At 48.5% G+C, this 22,714-nt stretch overlaps 1 protein-coding gene across 1 annotated transcript in view; it reads right to left on the reverse strand.

The window, feature by feature from the left end:
- Window positions 1-22,714, reverse strand: part of ADGRB1 (adhesion G protein-coupled receptor B1) — a 378,168-nt gene that overhangs the window by 189,364 nt on the left and 166,090 nt on the right. The window contains exons 3-4 of the mRNA XM_045007331.1: window positions 16,158-16,316; window positions 3,688-3,795 (exon numbers count right to left, since the gene is read on the reverse strand). Coding sequence (XP_044863266.1) covers window positions 3,688-3,795; window positions 16,158-16,316 — 267 coding nt within the window. The remainder of the gene's footprint in view (window positions 1-3,687; window positions 3,796-16,157; window positions 16,317-22,714) is intronic.

Genomic DNA, 22,714 nt, shown 5'->3' on the forward strand with positions numbered 1-22,714 from the left:
GCACTAACAGCCAAATTCATCACGGCTATAAATAAATCCACAGACAGCAGGGACAAATTTACCCCAGGCGATCAGTTCTGTCTTCACTTACACTCGTGTACATCCAGAGTAGCTCTCCGGAGGTGGTGGTGTAAATCCGGAGTAAGTCCATTGACTTGAACAGAGTTAGTCTGGATTTACACTGATGTAACTGAGATCAGAAACTGGTCCAAGGGGAGCTGCTGGGCCAATGTGCACACGGGGATGGAAAAGGCCTAATGGGGCATTTGCACTCTAGGGACTATCTGCAGGGACTCACCGGCAGCGCAAGGCCACCTCTCCAGGTGGTGAGGGCATGATGGCAGATGCAGCAGGCGGAGGGAACGAACTGGGCACCGCTCCGCTGTTGATTCACGCTGCTATCCAGGACCAACTCCAGTGACTTTTTGGCTTTGAGAGAAACTGGTATGGGCCGTGAAGGGAAATGTAACCTGTTTAGTGCCTGCAGCGTCTCCCTCACCCTTCTGCAGAATCCAAGCAGCAGATTGCTCTCATTCCCCTACGATCCTACCCGATATTTGAGTGACTCCTGCAGATCTGACATCCTCCCACTTGTCGCCTCTTCCTCATTAATCCACCCGGCCTCTGGCAAAGGCTGCTCGGAAGCAGCACGTGGGCCGCGTCGGGAGGAACAGTGCCAGGTACCTGCTGGAATTTGGTCCTTCCTCTTGTGTAGTGACCAAGGTTTAAACACACCAGCGGCGTGGCCAGATCCTCAGTGGCATCAGCGATGCGCCACTGAACTTTCCAGAGCTATGCTGATTTACATCAGTGGAGGATCTGGCCCTCTTCTTGCTAGCACAGCTCCCCGCCCCATGTTAACGAGGATATATTTATTTGCATACTCATTTTGCCAAGCACTGCTATCGACTCCCCTCCCCATCCATCCCTCTTCTGCATGCATTGCTTCCCCGTCTCCCCTTGCTTGTCACTCCGCTGTCCGCTGCCAAGAGAGGCTCATTTCACCTGGCATCTAGCAACAGATCTGCCATCCAGGCCAGCTGTGAGGTCCAGCAGCACTGCAGAAAGGAGTGACGTGATATTCCTCCTGCCTTAGCTAAGGGTTTGGAGAGAAAAGGTGGGTGGACCAACGTCTGTTGGTGAGAGAGACGAGCTTCTGAGCTTCACCGAGCTCTTCCTCAGGTCTAGGAAAGGTACCAAGAGTGTCACAGCTAAATACAAGATCTAACACTTAGTGCACTGGATGAAGGACACCACATGTTGTGATATCTCCACTGCTACCACGATCAACACTCCCCACGCATGCCTATCACAGGGGTCCCACACATGTCTATCACAACACGAGGCGTGCCTCATTCAGTGCACGGAATGCCCTAACGACAGTGAGGTGGGTGAAACCAGACACTACACTCTTGAATGAACTTTCACAGGAAAATGATAAACGACAAGAACACTGTATCATCTATGGGTGAACACCTCTCATGAAGTGATCACTCTAAATCTGACCTATCACGCCTGGTCCTCTAAGGAAACCTGCACAATGCTTTCAAAAGACGAGCCTGGGAGCTTAAATTCAGAACTTTGCTAGACACTAAAAATCCTGGTCTTAATAAAGACACTGGATTTATGGCTTATTACAACAATCTGTAACCCACTAACTCCCTGTTTTGTCCTATAACTACACAGGTGTTAATGAGCCACCTCACCTTGAATGGTCCCTTAGAATATGTGCTAACCACTCATGTTAAACTATCTGTTCGATCTCGTATTTAGCTGTGACACTCTCAGGACCTTTCCTGGACCTGGAGGAGAGCTCTGTGTATCTCAAAAGCTCGTCTCTCTCACCAGCAGAAGTTGGTCCAATAAAAGATATTCCCTCCCCCACCTCATCTCTCCAATATCCTGGCCCGACACAGCTCCAACAACACTGCATTAGCTGAGACAGTGGTTCTCAAACTTTTGTACTGGTGACCCCTTTCACACAGCAAGCCTCTGAGTGAGACCCCCCCTTATAAATTAAAAACACTTTTAAAAAAATATTTAGCTCTATTATAAATGCTGGCGACGAAGCGGGGTTTGGGGTGGAGGCTGACAGCTTGCGATCTCCCATATAGTAACCTTGTGACCCCCTGAGGGGTCCCGACCCTCAGTTTGAGAATCACTGAGCTAAGGGTTGTTACAGAGCTGCTTTTTCCAGCTGGAGAACCCCTGAGACCATACACAGCAAGTGACTGCAGAAATGGCCAGGGAAGTGAGGTGCAATTTACTACAATTCCCCTCCCTCTGCCTCACCCTTTGTCTCTCATTCTCTTTCTTGCACTTTGAACCAGTGTCCAGAAACTCAGCTTCCACCCTGAGATTCACCATCATCTCGCTAATGCAAAGCCAGCTCCTTAATCACAAGACAGTCTCACCAGCAGGCTGTCCAGGCAGCTCGGGTTCCTTTATTCCATCGCTGCACAACTCACCGCCCCTGCGCTGTCGGCCGGTGCAGAGCGGCTGAGAAACGGAGCAGGCGAAGTCACCCCTTTCTACTTTCAAGACAATTCAGACCACACCCTGCCCTGTGGGGAAAGCCGCCAAACTCTGCCCTAACACCTGGGAACCTTGGAAACGCTTGCACGGTGCTGCCTACTGACATGGGGCTGGATCCTCAGACGGCGTAAATTGGCAGGTTCTACTGACTTCAGTGCAAGTGGGCTGGTTGAGGATTTGGTTCCCTGCAATCTAGGTCACAGCTCGTCTATGAGCCTTTCGAAAGCAAAGGCCTCAGGACAATGCTTTTAACCTGCAGCTGGTGTAATCACAGGGCAGGTGGGGTCCAACTATGTGGTGCCGGGAGCTCCTGCAAAACGGTGAAGGCTGAAGTCAGCAGGTGTGGAGGGAGCTCAGAACCTCCCAGGCCCTAACGCAGAATCAGATGCAGAATCCTCGATCGTCGCTGTCCTGCTACCTGGGTCAAACCTAGAGCTGCAGTGAGTGGGATACAAAAGTCCTGAATCCTACAACAACATGGGCAAGGGAGGGGGGGGAAGAGGCATGTGTCAGTGAACTCCTGAGTTCCTAGAGCATGTTACCTGTTATTGCCAGTATTCTTTCCTGATTGCTGGAAGATATGGGTGGAAAAACCTGTCATCCCAGTGCCACCTGACCTGCTCATACATGCCTTCCCGCACAGAACTGAATGCCTAAGGCAATGTCCACACTGATATACTCCTCTCCCCGACCCCTACCCCCGCCCGTCCTCGGGGGTCAAGGGGAATGCATGGCATGTACATCAGCTGCGCGTTGGGCCTCTTTATGTCACCGTCACGCCAGCTTTGGCTTAATGGACCCACCGCTGATCAGAATCGTTGCCAAGTGTCAGATCTCTAGCAAGTGATTCAGAAGCAGGCATCGCTCCTGCTGACGAGTGGATTGTGAGCAACACAGACTGAGTTTGGTTGATTGCATGTTTATTGAAATGCCCTGATCCTACGGTGATGGGCGGCAGCACAAACCCCTTAGAAAGAGTGGGATGGGATTATGCTGGGCAATGACCGTTACCCTAATGGCTGGTGTCTGTCGCCTGGGAAGAAAAAAAGTCAGCTAGCTCTTTAGACCAGGGCAGACCCCAACTCTGCCTGGAAATCCAGGTCCCACCCCCACCGAAGGATCATGAGATTGTTGCCTTAGCTCAGAGCTTACCTATTTGAGGTGCAGGGTATCCATACTGCTGCAGTTCGTCAGCATCCTCGCGCTTTCTGTTATCAGTGGACCTCAGCGACTGGCTTCTGGAATTATAGCGTCCATTGGCTACGGCAAGGCAATGGGTCATGTAAATAAATCTGGGTTGACTCTGTGAGATCTTTCACTACAAAGTTACATTTGAGAAAACAACAACCAACAGCAAAACCCCAGTTTGGGAGCATGGATCTCAGAGTCCCAGCACCGCTGATTTGCATCACAGACATCCCCCCTCCCCTGTCAGCGTTAGCTCCTGAGCCAGATCATTGGCCTGGGCTGCCGTCAAACCAGGGGCTTTAGCATTTAGAGGCACTGGGACCCGTTCCATCCATCCCCTAAGCTTCACTTAATAGCTTTCAGTGACGTTGTGCACGCCCCCACCCCAGGCCCTTCTCTAGGAAACTCCCAGGAGGTATCAACAGATACCAGGCGGTTGAATGCTAGGCACACTAGAAAAGTGTTTGCGAACGACAGGCAACTTCATAGTAGGCCCCTAAGACAAGCCAATGTCTGCGCTTTTCCTTGTAGACATTAGGGTTCACTGACCTTTGAGTCTCACCTTGCTCTGTAAGGCGCTTTGAGCTCTACGATGGAAAGTGCTATATAGGAGCTAGGTATTAGTATTATTAGCATACAACTCCTCCTAGCCTGGGTTATTTCCCGAGCTGCTTTTGGTCTGCAGCTATCTACGGGGCATCGTGGAGATGGGAAGAGAAGAGGGGAATTTGCAAAGGAAGGGGATTCCTCAGGATCGGAGAAGGGGAGGACACAACACTGTCGGCCCCCATCACATGATTGGCTAAGGGTAGAGACCACCAAACATCCGGTCCTTGAACCCAGGAACTCCAGAGCTAAGAGCAGGAGTCTCTACTGCTTCAGCTGAAGGACAAAAATCCTAATCCAAAGCACACTGAAACCAGTGACCTCTCCCACTGAGTTCAGTGGGCTCTGGATCAGGCCTTGAGGGCATGTCTACATGGGGACATGCAGGAAAGTTATGCCATAGTAACTAATTTAAAGTGCATTTGTTAAAATGCATTTAACCTGTGTGTGGATGCTCTTATTCAAAAGAAAGTGGCCTTGGTTCACTTTAGCTTAACTCTTTTCTAATTCAGATTAACTTCCCATGTTAAGCCCTGAGCACGCTAGCTGTCACCTGAAGTAGATTCATACCCTCTGTGGCATCCAGCAGGCTGCACACCCACAACAGTGGTTTCTACATGCAAATGCCCTTAAAGGGGAACAAACAATGGAAGAGAGAATTGCCAGGATCTAAATTCTGCTCTCAGTTACCTTGGTGTAAATCTGAAATAACTCCACTGACTCTATCAGAGTTATATGGTGTAAGGGAGAACAGAATTTGGCCCTAGCAATCTCTGACCTGGCAACTGGTTTGTTTCCAAACAGAATATACTGGACAGAGGGTCGCTCTCCCTGATGGAGGCACGACAGCCTCTCGCCCTTTCAAAACAGCACGCGCGCTGCCGAGGGCTGGAAGTGGTGACAAATCCGGTCCTTGGAACCCTGGGAAAATTAATAAAGGTTAATGAAGCTTCCAGGCATGTGCTGGTGCGAGTCTGTAACACCATCAAAAAAGGGAAAGCAGAGGAGGGGGAGGAAGGATGCAGCGCGTCCCTGCCAGGAGCCAGACTTCGTGTAGAGCAGGTTGGTTTGTGGAGGAGGCCAATATGGGCTGCCTAATTAAAGGCCCTTTTGAAATCTCACTCCCCTTGTCTTCTTCCCCCACAGCATCCATGCAAAGGAGCCCGGGAACCAGTCTGCTGTGACTTCTCTTAACCTTCCAGCACTTGCAGGCTGCAGACTGGCTGCCAGCAAAATAAATGAGGAGGAGGATGGACAGCGTCTGTCTGTTATCGGAGAGGAGCTCAGGATGCAGTTAGCAGCAGTCGCTGGATTTTGAACATCCCAGTATTCAAGCGTGTGTGGGGCTGGGGGGTTGGTTATACCCAGATAAGGGTCATCTGGAAAATCTGGATCTGGCCTCAGGTTCATATTTTGAATACCTGGAAAACTCAGGGTTTGGTTTTGGGCCCCTACCAACATACCTACCCCCAAAATCTATCCATCCATCCCCTTGTTTATCACTCCAGTCTAGTCAAGTCTAATCTACTCTAAACCCACGGTTTTGAAAGGATCAAACCCAGGAGAATCTACAGCATCCCTTGGCCACCATAAGCCGCCCCCAGACTCAAAACTCATTCAAAATGGGAGCAGAAGCAGGGACGAGCAGCAATGTTTAGCTATGGAGCTTTAAATAGATTGGTTGGGAGCTCAGCAATGGATGTGGTGTAAAAACCCAGGGCCACGATTTTCAAAAGCGACTGGTGATTTTGGAAGGGTGGGTGGGAAAACAGATAAAGCAAATTGGCTTTTAAAAATCCAGTCCGTTTCACTAATCTCAGGTTCTTTTAGTAAGACTTTCTATGTGCAGATATGGGGGGGAAGGAGTTATCTCGGGTGTGCCTTTTTCCAGTCCCTCAGAAGATGCTCTGCTGGTGAAATTCACTCCTGAGCAGTAGGACAGAATGAGGCCTACGAACCATTTAATCACTTAAAACCAGATTTTCAACAAGGTTGAATCACTTAAAACCAGATTTTCAATTGGGACCCAATTTTCACAAGAGCTAAACTCCAATTTTGTCCTGAGTGAGAACAACGGGGGCCAGTGGGTACTGAGCACTTTTGAAAATCCGGCCCGTGGGACTGACCCAGGCGTTAAGTGAGGCTTCAATCTGGTGCTAGATGAATCTGTCCCCAGAAGTTGAAGTCAGAGATGCTACCATGGATGATTATTCATGACAAAGGCATCTCAGACTTGTTCCCTCCACAGCGGTCTATTTACTAATCTATCGACGGGGTCTCATTAGGAACACGTTCCGTGCTGTTCCGTTGCTTTCCCTGGCTGTCCCTAAGGGGTTAGTTCCCTGACCGGACCTGCCATGGAGTGTCTGGGTTCTGTCTGAGTAGAGTCTCCTGATGGTTCGTGTTGGTCTCGGCTAAGTTGTGCGATTGCTTTTGTTCCCCTGCTGACAGGATAGGCCTGAGCTGCCGTATCTCACCCAATGACAGCTGATCAGGACCACGGGCTGAAAATGCCAGCCCTTGTGCCCACTAAGGGTCTGACTCACCACTGGCTTACTCCACTTTTACACCGGTGCCACTCCATTGACATCAAGGGGGTGACTCCAGTGTAAACTGGGTGAATCCAGCCCTGTTTTCACACTAAGCAGGAACATTCCCCCTGGGCCTTGTTTGGAATTGCTTTGAATGGTGATCCAAAAAATAGGCACGCTCTCGCCCTGCATAAAGGGGGCCTGATCCAGCTCCCAGTGTAGTCCATGGAAAAACTGTCAATGGGATTTGGATCCAGCCCAAAGTCAGTCTGCAGGAGCTTTGTTAGGGGAGTGACACAAGAGAAATGGGGCACAGACGCGACTCGGGTGCATGGAACTCAGCAGCCCGCTCGGCAATGTAGCAAATGGAGGGAGGGTCATACAGGGATCAGTGTTAAGTCCGGTGGTATTTTAGGTCTTATCTACATAAATGATCTGTCATTTACGCTGTAGGCTAAGGAACCATACAGATAGCAGTGGAGGAGCTGGCACTGAGGACACAGAAATGACACCAGGGAATCCAGAGAAGTTTTAAACATAGGCAGAAAATAACCAAATGAGACTCTCATTAGAAACAATATCTGGGGAAGGCAATAATCCCCAGCACAGATATTCAATGGGAAGGAGAGACCTGTGCAGCAGTGGTGCTGAAAGAGACCTAGGGATGAGTGTGCAGTAAATGAGATAGGAGCTTGCAGTGCGAGATGAGCAAAAGGAGTCTGCATATGCCGAGGCATTGCCACACAGAGCAAGGAGGTTACAGTCCTTCTCTACATGGTTCCAGGGCATCCACAGCTGGAGGTCTGCATTCCACAGCTGGAGGTCCACATTCATTTCTCATTACGAGAAAAAATAGAGGGACAACAAAAATATTCAAGGGGCTGGAGTGGTGGATTTCTGAAGAAAGATTAAAAGAGCTCTCTCTGCTGGTTAAGAAACAACTGAAAGAGGCTACAAACGCCAGAGTGGTGTAAACACAAAGGAAGGAGGGGCATTATCTACAAGGAGGCATAACTAGGAGTAATGGGGAGAACATTAAGAAAGGGGTCCCTTCAACAGTTCTTACAAGCTTTAATGAGCTCTGTCTGCTTACGCCAGCTGAGAAACTGGCCCCAGTTGGCTCAATTTGGGCACCCAAAACCAGTGAAAATGTTGCCTGGTGTGATCAGCGAGTCCCAGTTACTAAACTTTTGAAGTGCTCTCTGAAGGAGAAATATAATTAACGTATTGCTGGCAACAGCAGCTGGCTCCTCCGTACAGGACAAGATGCTGTTCTAGCTTGATGAATCCCAGGCTTGCCTGCAGGGAACAGATACGTTCACACATAGAGGACGTTTCATCTCCCTTTGTGGTTCCAGCAAAGGGGCTATTTTTATTGGAATTTGGGGGCGGTGGTAGATATCGAGTATGAGCCGCACTCCTTTGAATGGCAGATTGAACATATGCATAGCTAAATGTTATACCTTCAGGGCCAGATCCCACTCTCTGTTACCCCCATGTAAATCCAGAGCGATTCCATTGAAATCAGTGGAGTTGCTCTGGGTTTACACCGGTGTAACCCAGGACAGAATTTGGCCCTGGTTGTCTTTACATTAGGAGCAGAGATGTATGTGCCTGTTCGGCATATTCATAAATGTCAGTGATGGTTTCACACTGCCTCTGCCAGACTGGATGGCTTCATTTCAGCTGGCTCCCTTGTTAGTTTCATTTCCCAGGATTAAATGGGGGCTGCTGACATCTTTGGTCATTCTGGGCGGGCAGGGCACTAGCATTAGGATGTGAGATACCCTGTCTGTATTTTCCCACTCTGCTGTCGTAGTTCCGTCAGTGCCCGGAGTCAGCCTCCTCACGCGAACAGCAGCTCCACTCAGCATGCCAATTTGTTAGTGATCAGAGCTTTTAGCACCGCATGGCAGGGCCGGCCATTAGAACAAGGGCTGTTGCCCCTTCGATCCAAAAGGGGCAGGACAAGCTTGCTGGTCCCCAAAGCCTTTTCTATCTTGCTCGACTTTCCCTATGAAATAGCAGCTCTGGGCCAAGCCCAACAGATGGCAGAAATCTCTCTGCCTGCGTTAGGAGGGAGGATATCACTGAGTTCTTTGCCTCTAGCAAGGAACAATCTGAACAATAACAAACACTGAACATTGTCCTTCAAATTAACTGTTTTGAGCTGAATGGCTAAAAAGATCCTGGCTAACCAGGGCTGCTGCTAGCAGATGAAAGTTTGTTTTCAGTCTGTGCTCAGCCTCAAGTCCAGTCATCCTTCGACATCTCTGGGCACCAAGCGTTGCTCATGGCTCACACTAAGGCTGAGGGACACCCTGAGGGACACCTGCACCTGCATCCAAGCACATCACTTAGCCATGGGTGCTTCGGGAAATTGGGGAGGAACAGCAGGTGATGAACTTGACTGTTTGAGATACACATGGGAAGGCAGGGACAATTGTCAAGCCAATGGAAATACCCATATTATACAGTCTACAGCCTGTCATTAGCTGGTGGGTCACCTGCTGGTGGGTGCATCTGTTCACTAATTTCAACTCAAAGGGAATGGAATTTGCAGTCAGACTCTTTAAAATTCTTGTTTAAAACTTAACTTCTATCTAACTTTGATGCCTAATGAAAACTTGCGGAAAAGGACATCTTTTTAAGTCAGCTTTCCTTCTGGTAAGGCAACTGTTCCCAAAGTGTGGGTTGGGACATCAGACGGGGTCGCATCATCAGCAGATGGGGCCACAACAATCCATAGTGGGCAGAAGAGGCCATTTTGCTCTGCACGGCATGACCTTCAGATGCGCGGTACGTGTGAGACCACGATGCACAAGGACACCATTTTACTCTACAAAATGGCACCCCCCTGCACAGCGTGACCTCCTATGCACTATACCTAAGAGGTGATGCTTTGCGGAGAATGGCATTTTGAAGAATAAAATGGCACCCGGTGTGTTGTCTGGAGTCAGGAAAGGAAATAAATCATTAAAATGGGGTCGTGCTGGCAAGAAGTTGGGGAGCTTGCAATATACGTCTCTGTGACCATAGAGAAGCTGGATCAATTCAGCCTGCAAATACGGTGTATATTTTTAACAGAGAGGGCAATGAACAATTAGAACAATTTACCAAGGTTGGGGTGGATTCTCCATCACTGGCAATTTTTAAAATCAGATAGAAAGCTTTTAGGAACAGGTTAGGCAAACACCTGTCAGGGATGATCTAGATAATAGTTAGTCCTACTTCAGTCCAGGGGGCTGGATTAGATGACCCACTGAGGTTCCTTCCAGTCCTACATTTCTATGATTGGATTACTATATTGACAAGGGGGGAGAGATAGCTCAGTGGTTTGAGCATTGGCCTGCTAAACCCAGGGTTGTGAGTTTAGCCTTTAAGGGCGGGGGCACTTAGGGGTCTGGGGCAAAATCAGTACTTGGTCCTGCTAGTGAAGGCAGGAGGCTGGACTCAATGACCTTCTAAGGTCCCTTCCAGTTCTAGGAGATAGGATATCTCCAATAATTTACTTTTTTTTTAAATGATATGTTCTAGTTCAAACAGGAATTGTTTTGGGGAAGTTCTCTGGCCTGTATTACACAGGAGCCCAGACTAAATGATTCCAATGGTCCCTTCTAGCCTTTATGAATTTATGACCTCTACGAAGGACTCCAACAAAACTGAGAAAGATCAGAATTAACAATTCCTGGTATTTCCTAAACAAACACAAACAGAATTTAAAAACCTCCTTTCAGGACTGCTTCATGTGCCAAAAAAAGGAGGAAACAGAAGGGGGAGGGCATACATAGAATTTGTTAAAGTCACTTTGGAGGTCATGATTTGGTTTTGTAAAGAGATCTGAAGAAATATATTAAAATACACTGGAAATGGACAGCCAGGGAAGACGAGGCAGATTCACCAGCAGAGGAATTCAGAGCCCAGTTTACAGGCAGTGGAAGCAGGTCCTCTGTTGAGGTGGGATGCAGGGCTGAAAGAGTGGGGCTAAGGGGTCTCCTTTTAATCACAAGACTTTGCAACAACTCTGTAGCACTGTATATCCAAAGAGCCCAAAATGCCTTACAGCTGCTGAGTGGAGCCTCACAAAAGCCAGCTGGGGGAGGTATTTGTTCTGATTCCCATTTTATAGGTCATAGGGAGGGTAAAGTGAGTCACCCACAGCCATGCACTAAGAACATAAGAACGGCCATACTGGGTCAGACCAATGGTCCATCTAGCCCAGTATCCTGTCTGCCGACAGTGGCCAATGCCAGGTGCCCCAGAGGGAATGAACAGAACAGGTGATCATCACGTTGATCCATCCCCTGTCGCCCATTCCCAGCTTCTGGCAAACAGAGGCTGGGGACACCATCCCTGCCCATCCTGGTTAACATCCATTGATGGTCCTATCCTCCATAATTTATCTAGTTCTTTTTTTAACCCTGCTATGGTCTTGGCCTTCACAACAACCTCTGGCAAGAAGTTCCACAGGTTGACTGTGCATTGTGTGAAGAAATACTTGCTTTCGTTTGTTTTAAACCTGCTGCCTATTCATTTCATTTGGTGACCCCTAGTTTTTGTGTTATGAGAAGCAGTAAACAACACTTCCTTAGCTACTTTCTCTATACCAGTCATGATTTTATAGACCTCAATCATATCCCCCCTCAGCTGTCTCTTTTCCAAGCCGAAAAGTCCCAGTCTTATTAATCTCTCCTCATATGGCAGCCGTTCCATACCCCTCATCAATTTTGTTGCCCTTTTCTGAACTTTTTCCAATTCCAAGTACATACCCAGGGGTTAGGCGTGGCTAGCCTGAGCTGCCGTGGCCACACTGCTATTTTTAGGTGCCGGCGACTCGAGCATATGTACATTTGACCAAGCTGGGAATCACACCTCCCAACTACTGTGTAGATGTACCCACAGCGGGGAAAAGACCCGCGGCTGAGCGGGAGCAGCTGACTCAGGCTCCCCGGGCTTGGGCTGTGGGGTTATAAAATTGCCATGTACAGATGTGCTGGCACAGGCTGAAGCCCAGGCTCTGAGATCAGCGGGTCCCAGAGCCCAGGCTCTGAGATCAGAAGGTCCCAGAGCCCAGGCTCTAAGATCAGAGGGTCCCAGAGCCCAGGCTCTGAGATCAGAGGGTCCCAGAGCCCAGGCTCTAAGATCAGAGGGTCCCAGAGCCCAGGCTCTGAGATCAGAGGGTCCCAGAGCCCAGGCTCTGAGATCAGAGGGTCCCAGAGCCCAGGCTCTAAGATCAGAGGGTTCCAGAGCCCAGGCTCTGAGATCAGAGGGTCCCAGAGCCCAGGCTCTGAGATCAGAGGGTCCCAGAGCCCAGGCTCTAAGATCAGAGGGTCCCAGAGCCCAGGCTCTAAGATCAGAGGGTTCCAGAGCCCAGGCTCTGAGATCAGAGGGTCCCAGAGCCCAGGCTCTGAGATCAGAGGGTCCCAGAGAGAGGGCTCCAGCCCCGGCTCAAATATCTACACTGCAACTTGATAGCCCCGAAGGCCAAGCCCTGCAAGCCTGAGTCAGCTTATCTAGGCCAGTCGCGACATGCTGTTATTGCAGCGTAGACCTATCCCGTGTGGCTTTTCGCCTGTTCTCTAGGGCAGTGGTTCTCAACCAGGGGTCCGAGGCCCCCTAAGGGGTCGCGAGCAGGTTTCAGGGGGGCTACCAAGCAGGGTAGAAAGCAGAAGCCCCACCGCACGGGCTGAATCCCATGGCCCTGAGCAATGTAGCTTCATGGGAGCCGGTGTGGCCCCAGTAATTGCCCTGCTTGCTACCCCCTAACGCCGGCCCTCGCTTTTACACCTCTACCCCGATATAACGCAACCCAACATAGCATGAATTCGGATATAACGCGGTAAAGCAGCGCTCCGGGGGGTGGGGCTACACACGCCGACGGATCAAAGCAAGTTCAATATAACACGGTTTCACCTATAACGTGGTAAGATTTTTTTGGCTCCCGAGGACAGCGTTATATCGGGGTAGAGGTGTATATGTAAAAAACCAGGTATTGTGGCACAGGTGGGCCATTGAGTTTTTATAGCATGTTGGACGGGGTGGGGCTCAGAAAGAAAAATGTTGAGACCCCCTGGTCTAGGGGCTAGATTCAGGGTGGATAAAAATCAATGATTTAAAAAAAAATAAAAAAAAATGGATTATTTTTATTTAAAATGGATTTTTTTGATAAAATGCTTTCTGAAGAAAAAACCTATTTAAAGATAGTTTTACTTAAGATACATTATAGATCAAAGCTATCTATCTCATCATGGAATAGGGATTATAAATGCTAACTCTATAGTATGAGACAATATATTCATGTCATGTTTAAGAAAAGCTTTGTAAATGAGTTCCAATAGTTCATGGATTAGGGACCCAATTTTATGGGGTTCCAGGGGCTTCTGTATAGATTAACCTAAATAATCTTTCTATCTACCCAATGGGACTCAGCGCTCAGTCTAGAAGATACCATCAGAGATGCTTAGTTTTGCAGTTTTCAAACTGTGGATTTGTGTCTCCAGAGATAACATGCGTGTTAACAGCAAAAATGTTTTAAATAAATAAATATATAGAGGTGAGAAATAACAGACCTCAATCCTATTGTCCCTCTGTAAATTTGTGTACACAGCGTCAGTTCCTTACCTCTCTCTAAACGTGCAAAGTTTCAAAAAGTTCAATGAATAGAAGATTGGTGGGGGCGGAATAGATTTGGACAAGGAGAAGTCTGGAGATAAATGTGAGAAGGGAGGGACCAGCAGTAGAAACAAAAGTGAAACTGAGCCGCATATTTCAGAATGCACTTTTATGTAGAAATCCATGATTAAATTGAGTCTTCCTGACTAGTGATTTAAATCAATTTGATTTAAATCAAATCCACCCTGGCTGGATTACATACAGCATGTGTTTACACTGCAGTCAGAGGTGTGAGTGCAATGTGTGTAGACATACCTGAACTAGCTTTAATCTAGCTGGCAATGAAACCATGGTAACATGGACAGCAGTCCTAGGTCTGTACCTGGACAGTTAGCCCATGCTGCCAGGATGGCACTATGATTGTTATTGGAGTTATCTAGATCAAAGTTCGCTCAAATATGTCTCTACATGCTGCAGTCCAACTTTTGACTACAGAAGAGACATACCTTCAGATGTTCAAGAGACTCTGTTACTGGCCTTGAGCTAAAATAGTCCTTTAGCTCAAGCAGCCTTGTACTTTTAGATCCAGAGGTCCCAGGTTAAATTCCTACAGATAACGCAACCGAAGGGACAATATTAAACTTTAAATGCCAGCCGCCCATGCACACTAGTGCTTCCAAAGTTACTAGCGATTGTGGGAAACGTGAACAAAACTTCTCTAATTTAGACAAAGCCTCAATGACAAATCCGCCGAAGGAACTGGAGAAGATGAAGTTTAATATACTGGAAAGTTTCTTTAAAAAAAAACCCTAATTACAACATGATTTAACTTTATGGAAGTGGTAAAAAATGCATGAAATCATTTTAGCCCTTATTAGAGAAATCCATTCACATCCCTCTATTTTAACTTTGCCTTTGTCAGCGAGTCCACTTCCCTGCCTTTGAAGACAGTTGAACTTTCCCCGGTTATCTGCCTCATCAGAGGACCTAATCAAACATACTTCTCTGCTAATTTGAAACAAAAAAGAAGGGAATAATTATAATCAGAGCCTGCTCACATGAGCCAGGCTCGGATTTCTTTTCTTTTTTTCCCCCTACTTGGCTAATGCAAAAGAAGCATTTGAAATGAAGGTGCCTGAAGACACAGGCTTGAATCATCAACATCCCTCTGCTGGCTGGCAGTGGCAGATCGCCCTCGATCCTCTAGAGCAGGGGTGGGCAAACTTTTTGGCCCGATGGCCACGTCTGGGTATGGAAATTGTATAATGGGCCATGAATGCTCACAAAGTTGAGGGTGAGGGCTCCAGCTGGGGGGGAGGGCTCTGGGGTGGGGCCAGAAATGAGGAGTTCTGGGTGCAGGAGAGGGCTCCAGGCTGGGACAGGGGGTTGGGGTGTAGGAGGGAGGGTGAGGGCTCCAGCTGGAGGTGCGGGCTCTGGGGTGGGTGTGCAGGAGGGAGCTCTGGACTGGGACTAAGGGGTTCAGAGGGCAGGAGGGGGATCAGGGATGGGGCAGGGGTTTGGGGCATGGGAGGGGGTCAGGGGTGCAGACTCTGTGGGGTGTTTACCTCAAGCAGCTTCCAGAAGAGGCGGCATGTCTCTTCTCCAAGTCCTACACGGAAGCACAGCCAGGCAGCTCTGCACACTGCCACATCTGCCCCTGCAGCTCCCATTCGCTGTGGTTCCTGGACAATGGGAGTGCGGGGGCAGTGCCTGGAGCAGGGGCAGTGTGCGGGGTCCCCTGGCTTCCCCTGTGCATAGGAGCCGGAGCAGGGACATGTCGCTGCTTCTGAGAGCTGCATGGAGCGGGGAAAGCCCCAGACCCTGCTCCCCGGCAGGAGCTCGAGGGCAGATTAAAATGTCTGGAAGGCCGGATGCGGCCCCCAGGCCGTAGTTTGCCCACCCCTGCTCTAGAGAAAGTGGCAACACTAATATGTCTACACTGCACTGTAAATATGGGTCTGTGGGTCCTGGGTTCCATGCTTGAGCATCCACATTGCATTGCATGTCCATCCTGCACAACGCAGACCTTCTGGCTCAGCTCTGCAGCTTAGCTACGTCCACACTGCAAAATGACAGGGTTTAAACTTGAGTCACAGCAGAACTCGAGCTCTGACCTGTCCCCTAACAGGATCCTAGGACCCCGGTCCTGCCTGCTTGCTGACTTGAGTCCAACTGATTTGTATGTGGATGAAAAGGGGGCTTCGGCTCAAACCTGAGTCAAAGCCCAGGCTTTGTGTGCATGTAGACAGACCCTAAGGGACAGTGTGTACAGTGAGGATTCTAGTCCCTACAGAGATCTGCCTTTCTGAAACTCCTGCCCTGTCTATCCACTAGTCTAGTAACCAGGTCTTGCTCTGTTTATCATTATTGCTGGACATTTCTTATTTGTAAATCTCAAAGCGCTTTACAAAGGAGGGGGAACTTTTACAGATGGGGAAACTGAGTCACAGAAAGGCAAGATACGTGCAAGATGGCCGTGTAGGCAACGGCAGGGCTATGAACATGTGCATTTTGCCCCCCCCCCCGGCATCACATTTCCTTGCCACGTTAGCATGCACTGATATTCAGATGCAGCCTTTGAACAATTTCACCCTGTGTCTGAAACGCCTTCATTACTGACAGCGACAGACTCTGATTAGGAGACCGGATGGCTCGCCCCCGTGCATTGGAACATGCCTCACTTACTATTGCATGCTTTTCTATTGCACAGTCTTCCTTCCTCCAGCACTCCTTCGCAGATAAGGCCTTCGTCGGGAATGGGCCGGCAGATTCGGGTGCGCGTCTGGAGACCACCCCCACAATCTCGAGTACAGTCTCCCCAAACGGACCAAGGGTTCCAGCCACCTGAGCAAAACCCAGAAAAAGCACCATCAGCTTCAGCATTCTCGGGTGGTGGAGAAGAAGCAGCAGGCGAGGGGGAGAAGTAGGAAATCCTACATCAGACCCTGAAGGCCACCAAGTAACATCCATTGCTGAGCCTTCCAATAAAGCAGGATTAGAACCGGAGTAGGGCGCAGGCAAGGGGTATAGTACAGGGGTGGGGTGGAGGGCTGCAGTTCCATTGCCAAAAGCTGGGGGAAAGCTCCCCCACTTCCTTGATTTGGGACATGATGAGAGCTCCCCCGCCTGGTGGAGTGTGTCTCCCCTTTCCGGACACTGCAAAAGCATCGCTGCTCACCTTGCCCCATGCCGAGAATCCTCAGGAGCGATTCTTTCTATTGCACCACCTGGGACAGATTATCCAAAATCTGCCTAGGGGGGTTGACACACATGGACCCTGGGTCAAGGGCTTCATCTCTCTTTACACACACACAGAGCCCTGACTCCCTCCAGCAGGAGGCAGCGGTGCGCTCTCTCTCACACACACACGGAAACACATTTGCTCACCTCCCTTGTTCACCAACTCTGTTGTATTCGAGGTGCCGTTCCCTCTGAAACCCATCAGAAATGCTCCCTCCCAGTCACTGCAATGTGACATGCAAACCCCTCTGTACCCACGTTCACTTTAGAGGGCTTGGGGCAGTGGCTGGCCCCTGGCCAGGTTTTACAATCTAGTGGAACGCCGATAAATAAGGAGCCTGAGCGTGACCCATTTGGAGGTGATCGAGGGAGCTGTTTGACTCTCCATTAGAAGCATGCTAAGTGCTGGCGTCAGAAGTGCTCCACTTATGCACAGAATACGGCTGGCTCTGCTGCCCAGGCCAAGGGACGTGAATCTCATCTCTGCGGGGTTATTCCTTCTAGGGGCAAACAGGCAGTTCAAGCTTCATGCTCCACTCGAGCATTAGCCTCACCATTAGGGCGCCCAAGAATCAATGTCGTCTGTGCTGCAGTCATAGACTTTAAAAGCCGGAAGGGACCGGTTTGATCGTCTGCTCTGACCTGCTGCATAACACAGCCCGGAGAATTTAACTCACTAATTTCTGCATCAATCCCAGCCAAGCTGGAGTCTCCGTTTGGGACGACATCCAGGCCCGATTCAGACACTTCAAGGGATGGAGACTCTCTCGCCTCCCCTGGTAATCAGTTTGCTTCCTGTTCGGTGTATTTAACAAGCCAGAGACATGGCATCTGTGCTTGCTGTTTCAAACCTGGATGCCACTAACAGTTGTGGGCCCCCCTCCGAGTGGTTTCCTCATCCCCCACTGTTCTCCTGGACCCACAGCTAAAACAGGGTCGACCTTCATTAACTCGGTGTCTGTTTCCATGTGTTTGTCTATTCTGCTGCTCTTTCTCTCTCTAATTATCTGAAGCTGGCACAGGTCGAGTTGGCGTCAGCATAGCGACTGGGCGGCACTCAGGCAAAAACAAAGATAATGAGCTCGTTTGCTTAATTTAGATTTTTAAAAAAATCAAATAGAGGAAAAATTGTTTTTAATTCTTTCACGGGCCTATAGAAACCAGAGAAGCAAATGAGCTTCGGATTCATGCAGCCCATTGTCCACAAGCCACTGCAGGATTCTTCCCTATACATTGCAATAGTACCGACAGCTCCCAACCGAGATCAGGGCTGCGTTGTGTTCGGTGCTGTACGCTGACACAGTCAGACAGACCCTGAGCTGACAAGCTTACATTCTAAACAGACAAGACAGCAGGCAGAGAGGGAGAGAAAGGGAATATTATTATTACCCTGTTTTACAACTGGGAAAATGCTGCACAGGAAGGTTAAGTGACTGACTCAACATCATACAGCGAGTCTGTGGCAGAGCTAGGAATTGCACCTAGGTTTCTGGATCCTAGTTCCTGTTTAACTTTGCTTTGTCCAGACTAGTGTTAAGTCTTCAGGGAAGGGGTTTATTCACCTCCTTTGGGAGACTATTCTGCAGGCTGACAACTCTCACTGTTACTGATATTCAGGAAACATTTTCTTTTCTTTACATTTCATCCCAATCTCTTTCTACGCTAAATAACCCCCCATCTGCTTCACACGCCTGCATGGGGATTATCATGTCCCTCTTTAACTATCACACACGCAACACATATTTCATTCTTCTTTCCTAAGAAGTCATGCCTTCCAGCCCTTGGGCCGCCGTTTCCCATGTTCTCGCAGCATGCCCAGAGCTGTACAAAACATAAAACAGATCATCCCTGCCCCAAGCTGCTCTGCAGCTGAATGAGAGCAATATCTTTTAGATACACTCTTCGACCGACCTCCAGTTTTTCTGCATCTGCGTGTTACAAAAACCTGTTTAGATTTTTACCAGGAATTCCTTCACTCTGGGCCTGATGGAAATCTGTGGGAATCTTTCACTTTGGTTCAATGGGCTTCAAATCAGGCATTCTAACAACACATAATCACTGTTTTGCTACGCCTCCATAAATATGACCCCCTCGGGTCACCTGTGCTCTGAACGGCTGCAATCATGGCAAATAATGCTCGCGGAGAACAAGCACATGGCAGACGTTGGCCTCGTTGCTTAATGCACTGCAGGAAGGTGCTCAAGTACTACAGTGATGAGTGCGGTATAAGAACCTATATGGACTAGGAGGAAGCCCCAGGATAATGACCCTGTCTGTCAGAGGGTTTGTAATAGTCTCAGCAGTGGGATGGGTAGGTTGTTACTGGCCCAGAGCAGATTGTTTGTGTTTGCCCTTCAAGGAGATTTTCTTTCCCTTGAAAGTCACTTTCCCTGCCGGTGTCATTCTTAATGGCGTGTGCTAATGGGAAGGCTTGTCTCTTCCGTTTCCTGATGGGAGACGGATTGTGTTTCAAGCACGTCAAAGGCTAGTGACAGACTGGCAGGTACCCTGATGTCTTGCTCAAGCTGATCAATAGGATATCTGTAACCAGACACGTTTAACCAGACAAGGGTGAATAAAGTCTTCTCACACGCTATCGGAAGGATTTTTCCCCCTCCCCTGGTTGAGTTGAAGTGAGGGGTGGGGGGCCATGCAAAGGCAGGCACCATGCAGCCATTGTTCGGGCTGTGATTTATCCGTCTGAGACACCTTTCAATTCACTGTTAAGCAAAATGCATAATCGCTCGAATGCATCAAAAGGTAATTTCGTATCAGTGTGTTAAATAAAATACACTTCTGTTATCCAAACCGGCTGCCAGTCAAAGGGCCCCTGCTTAACGATGGGTTGTTGAAACAGGCCTGCATTTTACGATGCAATCCATTATGGTAGCATTAAAAACCATAAAAACTATCCAGTGAGGCTGGCTTCAAGGCTTCTGCTTACTCTAATTAATTAATAGAATGTCCCTAGGATCTGGCTGTAGGAATGAGATTCCTTCTAACTAGCCTCGTCTTTCAGACCCCTGGTTTCTTAACTCTTTGTGCCGCTAAAATGGCTGAGCTGGTTCAGATAAAACAAGAACTGCCATGTTCTCAGCCTCACAACAGGACGCAAGCCTCTTCTTCAGGGGTGAAAAAAATGAATAACTTTTATTGCACCCAACTCCCCCCACCCCTGTCCTGTATTTCCCAGCTTCCTTTGCACTTCTGGGCTCCAGCCAGCGGAGGTGATGGAAGTTCCTAAATATCTAAGGATTTATACTGCCTCCACCAAGATATGCACACGCCTGAACTGATTTGCCGTATGGTCTTACTGCTGTAAACCTTCTCGCTCGCCACTCATAGCAATAGGTCTAAAATTAGCACCCAGTGCCGCAAAGCGAGCCACATGGCCAGACCCTTTTGGCCATGCAGAACCCCCTTGAAGCCAATGGGACTCCATGCAGATGGTCCCTTTTGCCCACTGAACCTCATTTCACCAGTTCTCCCCATGCAAATGTAACCCACTGATCAGTGTGGGTCATGCGTTGCCCTCTGTCCTCAATCCACAGAGAAAAGGAGTATGTTAAGGATGACTTGAGGAGATTTAGGGTCAGATTTTCAAAGGTATTGACTTTGACGGGGGTTAGGTGACTAACTGTTTAGGCACCTTTGCAAATCTCACTAGGCGGCCTCTCTGCTTCTATAGGCAGCTCATGCTTTTAGCGCTGGAGGTCCCCAGATCAGCCCCCCCATTCATAACTGGGAAACGGCAGTCATCACACACACAGTTTTGCTCAGAAATGGTTCAGGTTTTCTCCGACAGGATGGTCCCAACCCAGCATGTCCATACGACAGAACATGAAACGGATGACAACAGGAACGTTCTGAATGCTCTTGTGAATACGACCCACTGCTGGCCTTTAACCACTCTGCAAAGATCATTTGGATCCTCCTCATTCTATTTAAAACCAGCTGTGATGACGATCACTTATGACTAGAGATGGGCAAATCATTCATTTTTGGGGGGTCAGTTGCTGAAACAAAAATTTGGGGGAGGGGAATAGTTTCAGGTTGAACAAAACGTTTTGTTTCATTTGGGGGATTTTTTTCACCCAATTGGGGTGAGGGTTTTTTTTTTTAAAGAGCTGAATTTAACTCATTTTCTAAATGAAACATCAAAATATTTCAACTTTTTTGGAATTTCCCCCCAATTTTTTTCAGCCAAACCTATTCCCTTAATTCGAGCTGAATTTGTAAACCATTTGGTTGACCTGAAACTGCACTTTTCAGTGAATACATTATTCACTGAAAAAAATTCACCCCACTCCACTTATGACACTAAATTGTTTTTAGTACTAGGCTGGCCTACTTCCTCCTGGAACTCTGTCATTAAACGGTAGAGGCGCCTTTGGGATAGTTCCACTGAACTCACAACGCCATGCAGGACTGTTTGCCCCGTGTGAGGATGCCGGTGAACTGAAATAAGACGTCAAGTCACTGCTTGAACTTTGAGGCAGTTCACATCAAGATCCGGAGATAAACTTCACAGCTGGCAGCTGTTACATCTCCCAAAATCTAATCAGTCAATCGTGCCTTTTAATTTAATGACAATTATTTTAATTGGATACAGACAACAACAGCAAGGAATTGAAGAAACCAAAACAATCCAGTCAGCACAGTGAGACGGTCTTTATTTACAAGCCACATCCAGCCCCACTTCATCTGGGCACTCAGTCTCCCACCAGCACCAGCTGCAGCTTCTTTCAGTTGATAGGTCTCTTCTGAATGGGGCATCCCAACGTGTTTCATGTTTTAAAGGTGCAGTGACCACATACAGTCACTGCAGTGCTTCAAGCTCTGTACATTATCTACCTAGGTACCCATGTGGCCCTCATCACCAGAGTATCAGAGCACCTCACAATCATTAATATATTTTAGCTTCACAACACCCCTCAGAGATAGGGAAATGCTATTGTCTCCATTCTACACAGAACCTGAGACACCAGACAGATGAAGTGACTTGCCCAAGATCACATGGGATGTATGTGGTTGAGCCAATCCCTGAACCACAAAACCATCCTTCCTTACTAGATTCATAGACTTCGAGGCCAGAGGAGACCATCATGATCATCCTGACCGAGCTCCTGCATCCCATAGGCCATAGAACGTCTTTCAGTAATCCCAGCATCAAGCCCATAACTTCTGTTTGAGCTACAGCAGATCTTTTAGAAAGACATCTAGCCTTGCTTTAAAGAGCCCACATGATGGAGAATCCACCACATTCCTAGGTATGTCGTTCCAGTGATTAATTACCTTCACTGTTAACAATGTGCATCTTATTTCTAATCTGAAGTTGTTTTGTTTCCGCCTCCAACCTTTGGATGTTATGCTGTTTTCCTTCTAGAATAAAGAGCCATCTAATGTCACAAATCTCTTTCCCGTGTAGCTACTTCTAGACCATGATCAAGTCCCCACTTTGCCTTCCCTTTGTCACACACCAGGACATGGGTGGTCAGGCCTAGTGGTCGGAGCAGGATTCGGGCGCTGGAGTGAATGGGTCAGAGCCGGAATCAGGATCGAAGCCAGGGGTCAGGGCCAAAGTCAGGAAAACCACAGGGAAGTAGAGCTGGAAGTAGAGAGGGTTGGGAAGAAGGCAGGCACAGAAGAGCTCCCACAGAGCAGCCAGAGATCAGTTGTTGCCGTTGGGCTTACGAGCAGATTTGCTGTCGTCCTCTGGGTGGCCAATCAAGCGGCCCTGCTATGGCTCAGCTGTGCCCCTGGGCGGGTGCTACTGCAAGTCATCATTCCAGCCCCTGCTGGATGAACTAAATGGATTGAGCTTTTTCAGTCTCTCAGTGTCAGGCATGTTTCCCAGAGCTTGAATCACGCTTGTAGCTCTTTTCTGAACCCTTTTCCAATTTGTCGACACCCTTTCTGACATGTGGACACCAGAACTGGACACGGTAGCTAGAAAAGGTCTCACTAACCTATCACCTCTCTTCCAGTAAAATCAGTTGCTG

This window comes from Mauremys mutica, chromosome 2 (genome assembly GCF_020497125.1).
Source record: "Mauremys mutica isolate MM-2020 ecotype Southern chromosome 2, ASM2049712v1, whole genome shotgun sequence".
NCBI classification, from domain to species: domain Eukaryota; kingdom Metazoa; phylum Chordata; order Testudines; family Geoemydidae; genus Mauremys; species Mauremys mutica.